This window comes from Fusarium solani (assembly GCF_023522795.1).
Source record: "Fusarium solani strain SB1 chromosome Unknown bctg00000004, whole genome shotgun sequence".
NCBI lineage: Eukaryota > Fungi > Ascomycota > Sordariomycetes > Hypocreales > Nectriaceae > Fusarium > Fusarium solani.
In genome coordinates this window covers 424,949-434,421 of record NW_027072152.1, presented here as the reverse complement: position 1 = coordinate 434,421, position 9,473 = coordinate 424,949, and the positions used below count along the sequence as shown (strand labels likewise).

Sequence of the window (9,473 nt, the reverse complement as noted above, 5' to 3'; positions counted from 1 at the left end):
CAAGCCAGGCCATCCGTCCCTTTTATACCCAGATCAACCCCGTCCGAAACCCCTCGGGATCAATCAACGGAAAGAGGAATGACATGCAGATCCATCTTGATTTCCCGCCTCGAACCAGGCTATCACGACCCCTCTTCTTTCGTCATCGCCTTCATGGTTAGACCTGAATCCAAACCCCTCACTCAGGCGGGCAGGGGGGGTACGATTGTCGCGCTACGTCACTCTAGACCCTGAACCAACTGGTTCGCATGTGCCCATGACGGCCGAGTTCATCATCATCCCGCATCCGGCCGACGTTGATCATCCAAGGCCAAGCCAGTAGAAGAGCTCCAGAAGACGGGTTGAAGCCCAGATCTCGGGAATACGGCTTCGGACTCCATCATTGAACAAGGCAGCTGGCATGGAGGAATCAGGGTCGTTTGAAACCTAATTGCTGAATCTCTCCGAAACACCGCGAGATCCCGTGGGGTAAGGCTTGATACCCTTACCGAGCTGAACTGCGCCCGTCTGGGCTGAGCTAGCGTGTGACTGACCCGTGATACAGCCATTCAAGATAAGCTGCTTGAATGCGGGTTCTGGTCTGGATGCTGTTTGTGAGCTCCATCAAGGACGAGCTAGACAGGAACAAGACATGGGCCGAGGTGCTTGGAAGCTTCGCAAGCTTTTAGCGTCAGATAGCTTCTGGTAGGTGTGGGCGCGGGAGGGAGCCAAGTCGAGGGAATTGACAATGCCGAGTTTGTTTGTGAATGAAGATTGTATTCTCTCTTGACTATTACCATTTACGTGCTCAAAAATATCTATCTCAAAATGAGTTCAGTACTGTAGATCATCCAAATGCGGCCTATTCTTGGTCGTAATGAAACTCCTTCCCATGCTGCGCTTCTTTGCGTGCGTTCAAACTTTGGTATTCATTCAAATCATTGACTCCGTGCCTCGTAGGCCATGCATCGTTATCGTTAACCAAAATGGTCTCACCCTCGACGTCCTTTTAACGTGCTGTACTCTCCCTATGAGTTGACAAACACCTGGTAGGCCATGATCATGACCCAGATGAAAAAGACGGTGCCTGTCAGCGACATGGCAAACACCAACTGCCAGCATTGGCCTGCGATTCGTTAGTCCAGTCCAGGTTGACCTTGAGAATATCGGGCACGTACAGATGTTTCGCTGTTGCAGCCAGGCCATGGTTCGCTCGCTCTGCCCTGTTGGGTTGCGCCCAAAGACCTGTACGTCGCAAACGCTCTGGATCGACCCATTAGGTCCAAACAGTTGTATTCCGACAATGACGAGTCCGACGAGCCATAGCACAAAGAACATGAAGGCGCCGATCATGACAATCGCAGGGAGTAGACGTCGTTGAGCAATGAGCCAGAAGATACCGACAATGAAGATGACAGTGAGGGAGCCGACGGTGATAAAGTAGGGGAAGTACCTGCGAAAGTTAGCTACGGTTTCCAACGTGGACCTGGAGATGTACGTACCAAGGAATCGGAAGGAGGAGCTGCTCCTGGATCTGGATAAAGCTGGAAAAGACGCCGATGATGGATGTCGAGGCGAGCAAAATGACAAAGATCCAAAAGTTGAGCTGGATGGGCGGCCAGTTGTAGGTCCGCACATGGCTGGCGGGTGGTCGATTGGATGACAGGGCAGATCTCGTGAAGCTGGTGCCTGTCCATCCAGTCGAGCCGGTGAAGCCGGTCGTTGTTGACTTGGCGACCATGATGATTGTAGTCAAGCTCTCGGGTTTTGGTGTTGAAGGAAACTTGGTGTCGTGATAGCTCCTCTAGGGAAAGAACCAGTTCAAATACAGACCAAGCGTTGCATCAACTCGGTCTGTGTAGCGTCGTGTTTTGTCTGGAAACCTTGTCGTCCCAGCTCAATCAATCGTAGCTCGTCGTTGAAGCTCAGCTTGACGCTCACGTCCTTTTAACGTTTCCCCCTTATGTCTCGAACCAATCCTCGACAAGGCAAGAAAGCCTGTTGTCGCTTTTCCTTCTGAGTGCCCAATTCACAACGGACTGCCACGTCGCAAGCGCGCGACGCCTAACCCCCCACCGATCGCGGCCGTTGATCAGCCAGTGGTTCCCGCGTGCCTGGCAGCAAAAGCAGGGTCCTCAATCCCAATGTGAGTTTATAACCGCTCGAGATGCAGAGGCCTCGAATGGGAGAGACGAAAGCGGTGATGCCTCACGCGAGAGGAATGTTGGTTCGCCTCGTCGGGTCGATTCGCGGGGTGGAGATTGGTGGGTGATGCGCTGTACGTGATGTGACGTCGGAGTCTCGGGCGTCAAGATGGATGCCAAGGCGAGATTTGGGATCGAAAAGACAGGCGGCAGATGATGCTTTGGCGTCGCTTTGTCGCTGGGTTGAGTAGCGGGTATTCGAAGCTCGTGAGATGGCAAGTTCGAAGCTGAGCTATTAATCGTCGATGGTGTTGATGTTGTTGATGGGAAGTTGGCCGAATTACCAAATCATCAATGCGACGGGGCAATGGAAGTAAAAGAAGTCCAAGTCAGCAAATGCCCAAAAAGAAATTACAACCCAAGCGCCACACGATTTTTATTTGTTCGTCCGGTGTCAGTTCATGGTCTCGGCGTCCATCATTTAAAAAATTGTCCGACACCCTTTATTTTGGTGAGGCTTTCTCACTTTAGGAGGCTGGGAGCTGCCCCCCTTCTAAATCCCGATGGCTGGGACGCACGCCAAACGTGCATTTCCGGGGCGGACGATGACGCTTTGGCGGCTTCTGAATGGATACACGTAACAAAGCCCAGCCTTCGAGATGGATTCTTTTATTTCGGATCGCCTGGGATTTTGATTTCTGGAATTATTTTTGTATGCCTCGGGTGAGGCTTGAGAGGATTTGCCAAGCGGTGACATGCTTCTCACCGACTTCCGAGGTGACGTTTTCTATGTTACTCCTGACTAGGACCCTGGGTGTCATGCAAGCCCTGACGATCTTTTTCGCCTTGACATTTTTCTCAACAGTTTATCCGTACTTGACAGTTTACTCGAGCTGATTACCAAATCTCATGTGAAAGCAAAAGCAAAGGCAAGGTCCGTTCCCGAGGAAAGAAGTTGTGACGTTTTATTTCGAGAGTGATCTCGGTAGTCCTATATGCGCCGGCCCAATCATCATTCAACTCAAGGATATCATAAATACTCCCATCCCAATGCATTTCCCATCCATCATACAAAAAAAGTTCACTTTTTTTCAAGACACACCTCCAGCTTACAGGAGGGTCTCACCAAGGGCGCACCGCACCAGGGAGCAGCCGGCACGGATAGTGTCCTGCTCAGCCTGCGCGCCATCGGCGAGCTTGGGGTTCACCTCGACCAGGTCGACGGCCACGAGGTTGCCGGTCTGGTGAACGGCCTCGCAGATGTAGTCACCCTCGCGGAGGGTAAGGCCGCCTCGGACGGGAGTGCCGGTGCTGGGAGCCCACATGGGGTCGAGGGCGTCGACGTCGAAGGACAGGTGGATGGGGGTGTCGTTGCCAATGTGGGCGAGGGCCATCTCGACGACGCGGCCAATGCCGTGGCTGTAGTTGCGAGTTAGTCAGGGCTCAGCGGAAAGTCTTAAGGTTAAAACGTACCGGTCGACGTCGTGCATGCTAAAGGCCTTGATGCCGTGCTCACGGAGGATCTTTCGCTCGCCAACATCAACAGAGCGGAGACCAATGTAGACGAGCTTCTTGACGCTCAGGCGCATGTCATCCTCGATCCATCCAAAGTACTCCTCGTTGTCATCCTTGGCAAGACCAGTGAGGAAGGCCACGGGCATGCCGTGGATGTTGCCGCTGTCACTGCTCTCGGGGGTGTTGATGTCGGCGTGAGCATCGACCCAGATGACGGCGATCTCGCGGTTGAGACGCTCACGGGTGGCCTTGGCAGTGCCGGCAATGGTGCCAATGGCAATGCTGTGGTCACCTCCGAGGGTGAGAGTCATGCGGCCCTCGCGGGAGTGCTCATAGGTCTGGGAGGCGATCTTGCGGGTGACGGCCGAGGCGTGGCGGGCCTTCTTCATGCCACGGTAGTCGGGGTCCGACTCGGGGATGATGTCGTCGAACTGCTGGACGGTCTCATCGCCAAAGATCTTGTAGCCGAGCTCCTCTCGGATCTCAGAAAGGAGACCGGCCTCGATAAGCACGGAAGGGCCGTCGTCGACACCGGCCTTGGGCTAGAAGAGGATACGAGTCAGCACACGATTGCAACCGCACACATGTGAAAATTTCTATTCCACAGTCAAGGGATTGAGTATCTTACCTGACCGCCAGAGAATCCAACGGCAACAACACCAAGCTCCTCAGGCTTGGAGAGGAAGCGGCTGTCAATGAGACCGGTGTTCATGATTGCGGTATATGGGTGAAGGGCGGAATGTGGGGGAGAAATGACGTAGTGGGCTCTGATAAGAGAGATAAGGCTGCTTTGTTGAGGAACAAAGAAGTTTGTAGAAGAGTGAGTGTGTGTGATGAGGAAAAAAAGAGAAGAGAAGTTCTCAACGAAAGAGCGAGACAGCTTCCATTTGTATTCGGAGCTGTTGAGCACTGCCCTCCATCTCGCCGACTTTGTTGATGGCTGCAATCGGCCGGCGGCAAGCTACCTGACACAGGGACCCTCCCAGGGCTGGAAGCGGAAGAAAAGAGATCAGGTAATAGCGTCGATCCCGGGAGCCGTTGACGGCGCGGGGGTTACGATCTGAGACCTTGTCGATGGGTATGGATGCTCGGGTCGAGTTGTCGTTTGTCAACGTTGTACGCGAGAGACTCGTGTTCTGGACTGGAGGTCATCCACAAAAATCCATCTACCAAACATCAGCACACCACTAACTCGATCCCTGCAAGCTGAAGGGTGGGAGCTGACTGCCCGTCATCGGGTCATCCGACACCAATTGCCAGTGAGTCCAAACTGATTCCGGCTTAGCAGAAGAGACCCCCGACTCGACTTCTGTCCTCTTGTTGGCCAAGTGTCATCCCTTCTGGAACTGGCGTGCCCCCCCGCTGGATCTCGACAGGACAGGGCCTGGTTTCTGTTACGCTCTCGATCAGAGATTCTCCATTCTTTTTCTGTTTCCCCAAAATCCCCGATTCCCCAATTGGCGCAACCCCTCCTGGCAAGTGCCGGACGTCAACCATCCTATGTTTTTCGCTAGGTGTTGTTGCCCGGAAAAGTTGACTCTGAATGGCCCTGGCGATAGCATCATCTGAGCAACCTCTGCGCAACCTCTGAGCGCCCGCCGGCCAGAGGAAACGTGGGATGTCAGCGTCAAAGCCGCAGGTAGCCACCACCGCGCGCACTGGAGCCGTCGGCGGTTTATGTAATGTTAGGTAATGGCATCTATCACAGTTGCACGCATTGCCAGGTGATGCCCGGCACTCCTTACCCCTAAGTTACTAGCCGTATCTTCGTGGAGGAGTTGGCTGGGGTCCTCGGCTGGGGCCCTCGGAGGTGCTCGGAGCCAACGAGCATAAGAATCGCGGGTCTTCCTTCCCCTAAGTTACTAGCTGTCTTTGAATATCATGCGCTGCCTTCCCCTAAGTTACTAGCTATCTTGTGTCCTCATGCGACGATTTCCTCTAAGTTACTAGCCCTCTTCCACCATGACTCGACCTGATCCATCCGCCATGCCTGTATCGCCTCATCCACGCGCCTCGACGCCCGCACAACTACGCTCAACCTTGGAGGATGTCGTCCAGTGGATGGAAAATCACCGGCCATAACCGCAGTCGCTCATGGCTTGACCCCATCGCCGTCTCCAATTCGTCCATGACCCTATCGCCGCGCTTCCGAACACAACGTGCCTCAGGACACAACCCGCTTCACCGATCTTTTTCTCGGGCCAAGGCATGGCATTCCTAGTGATGATGTCGATTGCTTTTCAAAATACGTAACCCCCCACGCTCAACTTCCATGTCCGACACGTTTTCCTGCCCGCCGCCGGCCGTTTTATTTCCTGGGGAACATCCGGAGCCGCAACGAGGATGCAGTCACATCCCCACAGGCAGTGTTTTTTCTCACAAATGTGTCTGGCCCCCGGATGTGTCTCTCATGAATCCTTGAGTTGGGCTGTAGACCGCAACCTTGTCGACGTCGGTAAGTATGTTGGGTATCAGATTGATGTTGCCGAGACGCAATGGCCCTGCTATGACTTCATGTTGGACAGACTCTCACGAGATTGTGCGACACTCCACCGCTCGGTGGCTTTTGTCGGCTGTGACGGTTTGTAAGCGAGTTACAGATAACGAGACAATCAGTATTGACAAGCTGTTACGCTGGACGGGTGTTCGCGTTGACTCTTGCAGTAATCCTGCAGCAATCGACTTTCAGGCAATACGGATAAAGCGTCGCGGGCGCACACATTCCCCTCCAAGCGCAGCAATCACACCAAAGTCGGAGACCACAGCCACCTACATTTACCTCGGCCTCCAGACCAAACTCGTGGAACTCGGAAAGCCTCAGTCTCTGATCCGAAACATGAACCAAGCATTCGAGAACGAGCGAAAATGAAACTTGGGTCGTCTATGCAACAGCACAGCCAGGCAAGCCTCATGGGTTCGGTAGATGATCCTCACTCGCCCTTGACCTGCGCGCCCGGCGTTGATACTTGGTTGGGCTGACACTGTGCCTCTAGACTCTCCATGTCTTGGAATGGCATGGTAAAACTCGGTTCCTGGAGTATTACCTTGCTTCAAGTCGTCTGGCTGGCTGGTCAACAAGTGCCTGGAACACTGATCGCCCACGACAGTCAATCCTATCCATCTCGAGCAGTCCACGCGACGGTCTCAAACAGCTTCTCCACAACAAAAGCTTAGCAAATACCTTAAAACCGCATTAGATGTTACGAATTCCGCATACGCAACGAACGAACATGATGGTAGGTTCTCGGAAGGCCCGGGTTCGAGCGGATTCGAGTCCGATTATGGGAGGTGACGAGCCTGCACCGCCTCGATGCCTTGGTGCTGTCAAAGTTGCATTTACGACCCCGTGGATGCCAAACTGTCAGTGATTCCACCAACTCGGTTCTCAACAGGTCGGTGATGATGAATGTCTCTCCTTGTGAGTCTAGAAGAGCCGGGACTCTGCCATTGTCTCTCGGTGCTCGGACTTGACATTAGGCATTCGATATTTGGTGAGCAAATATTCATGACGGGTGCATGTCACCGCCTCCATCTCAATCGACGATCCGTAAACCTTCTCCTTAAGGGCCAAGGATGTTGCAGCGGTCGAGGGAACGCAAACGGCGGCAGCGGTAAATTTCGGTGCCCACTTTCGGAGTGCAACCCGTCACCGAAGATCTTGTTCAATGTCCAAGAATCAACGAGATCTGACGCCACGGGCGGGCCTGGCGCCACACCGCTCTGGGCTCAGGGGCAGCGAACAGCTCCTGAATGGGAGCCTCAATTCTTGCTAGAGAGGTCTTGTCACGCGACAGTTTGTTGTTGAAGATTTGTGACAATTGTAGTTGTGGTTTCTTTTTACGAGATTTCCCCTAGAATTGTGTCTCTATGCCGAAACACACAGCATTTCTCTCCCTGATTTTAACTTCATCATTTAAACACTTTCAATTTGCTATGAGCTCCTCTTTTCCTTTCCTGTACCTTGCAGGACCCAGGTCCACAGCCGGTGGCTAAGGCAGGGACCGCAGGGTCAATCTCTGCAGGAAAACGGTGGCTAAGGAGGTGGCATGTGAACCTGCGCTATTCTGAGCAGCGGCCCCAGTTACGCAATATGGACGAGAACTATCAGCTTCAATAGTTCAAGGGATTAAAATAACTGCAAATAATATCATGCTGAGAGGATGAAAAGGAAAAAGAAAGGCTATGTAAAGTGGCAGAGTGTCAGCCGAACTCAGCCTCGCAATCATCAGCTTAGAGGTGTCCAGTCCTGTTTCGAAACATCAAAATAGAATCTGATGCTCATCAGGAATAATGGCTTGAAGCTTAAGCTTGGACCATGCTCTCTCTCCGTTTCTCCAAGGGGCCCCCAAGCTCTGACGATCCCACCTCCTAATCAGAAACCGCTCTGACACGCGTCCTCTTGATGATTGCGTGTCTCAGGCTTGGTGTGCTTTGCAAACTGAACAGGGTGTAACGAATCCTCCGGAATACTGTACCGAACTGTGCAGCTGGCGGTGGTGCTCCCTTGAACTTTGTCCGCTGAGCTATTGAAGACTGGTTTGCGACATGCACGAGTCTTCGGATTGGTCGCTTGCACGACTCAAGACTGAGACACTCAAGACGTTTTTGTGCAAATCTCTCACCAGGTCCGCGGGTAAAGATGGCATTACGAGGCTGTTGCTGTATTGACCTACGCAGCTCTGACGACATCCTTGGCGGCATGATGAACCAGTGAGACTCTTGTCCCGGCTTGTCCTCCGCAAACAAATGGAAGTTTGACCAGCCCGGGCTCTAACCAGCAGCGGCACCATGCTGTGCACAACTCTAGCATAAGCACTTAAAAAAGAGTACAGTGCGTTTCTTGTCCAACATCTCGCAACAATCTAGCTGACGCGTGTTAGCGTCTGATCTCCCCCTGAGCTTCATCAACTCCTCCATTGCTGAACCCGGCAAGATTGTCAACGGATTGGAGGGACCGAGTGGGTTTCCAGAATGCATCATCATGGATTTGCTTGGTGGTTAGCCGCTTATCCCCTGCAAAAGGGAAGCCCCCCGGAAGACTGGGCTCCACCGTGCGACCCTGAGCAAGGCCCTGGACCTCCAGGCTCGCGCCCCCTGAGAGCGGTACTTAGCTCCCCATAGGAGATTGGCTGCATCGTCAAGTACCCTTCTCAGCACGGCAGCTAAATTGGTGATCCCACATGTGGCCTGGACGGAGCTTCCTCCCATGATTGCTGATTCTAGCCAACCAACTTGACTTGAGTCGACCTAACAAATCTTGCCTCTCCCTCATTCCGGCCATTCGTCTTCCTTCACACATCTTCCCTCGACCGAGCCTCATCGTCCTCGTCATTCTTCTTCCTCTTTTGCTCTACCTGATCGTGGGCAATCTTCATTCTCTCGCTCTGGTCTTCATTTTGCCCCCCCTTTATTTGACTTGACATCCTCGTCTGTCCATTCTTTAACCCACCCACTCTCCCCACGTTATAGTGTAGCCTCCTTGGCATCACCTTGCAGCAGCGAACGGCGAACGAACCCGCTATCCCTGCGACTCTCTGTTGGAAACAATGTGGTAAAAAGGAGACCAGCATCGCCAATTTCTCCTCGTCGTACCTTGTTTTGCCCGTCTGCTTCAGCTTTTCCCGCCCGTTGTGCATCGACGCATCCTGCCGCGATCGTCCTCCCCCCGCTACCGCATTCGAACGTTCCGCCCTCGATTGGAACTTTTTTTCCCTTTCGCTGCGCAAACCGTTTCTGTCGCTGGCGTCAGATATCTTTTGCGTTTGCGCCGCCCTTGAGCTGCGTCGCTCGGCTCCCAGTCGCCGCTCGACGCCCCCGTTATTGAATCGAAATCGA

The 9,473-nt window shown here is 53.3% G+C and overlaps 2 protein-coding genes across 2 annotated transcripts; both read right to left on the bottom strand.

Moving 5' to 3' along the window:
* Nucleotides 1-1,007: 1,007 nt before the first annotated feature.
* Nucleotides 1,008-1,720, bottom strand: MRS44_007199 (uncharacterized protein; the record flags this gene model as incomplete). Its single annotated transcript, XM_046279613.2, has 3 exons — nucleotides 1,008-1,105; nucleotides 1,158-1,432; nucleotides 1,482-1,720. The coding sequence occupies 3 exons, from the start codon at nucleotides 1,718-1,720 to the stop codon at nucleotides 1,008-1,010; spliced, it is 612 nt and encodes a 203-aa protein (XP_046129272.1).
* Nucleotides 1,721-3,232: 1,512 nt separating this feature from the next.
* On the bottom strand, nucleotides 3,233-4,350 carry MRS44_007198 (uncharacterized protein; the record flags this gene model as incomplete). The annotated part of the gene is made up of 3 exons (XM_046271242.2): nucleotides 3,233-3,542; nucleotides 3,597-4,180; nucleotides 4,267-4,350. The coding sequence occupies 3 exons, from the start codon at nucleotides 4,348-4,350 to the stop codon at nucleotides 3,233-3,235; spliced, it is 978 nt and encodes a 325-aa protein (XP_046129273.2).
* Between the last annotated feature and the right edge of the window lie 5,123 nt (nucleotides 4,351-9,473).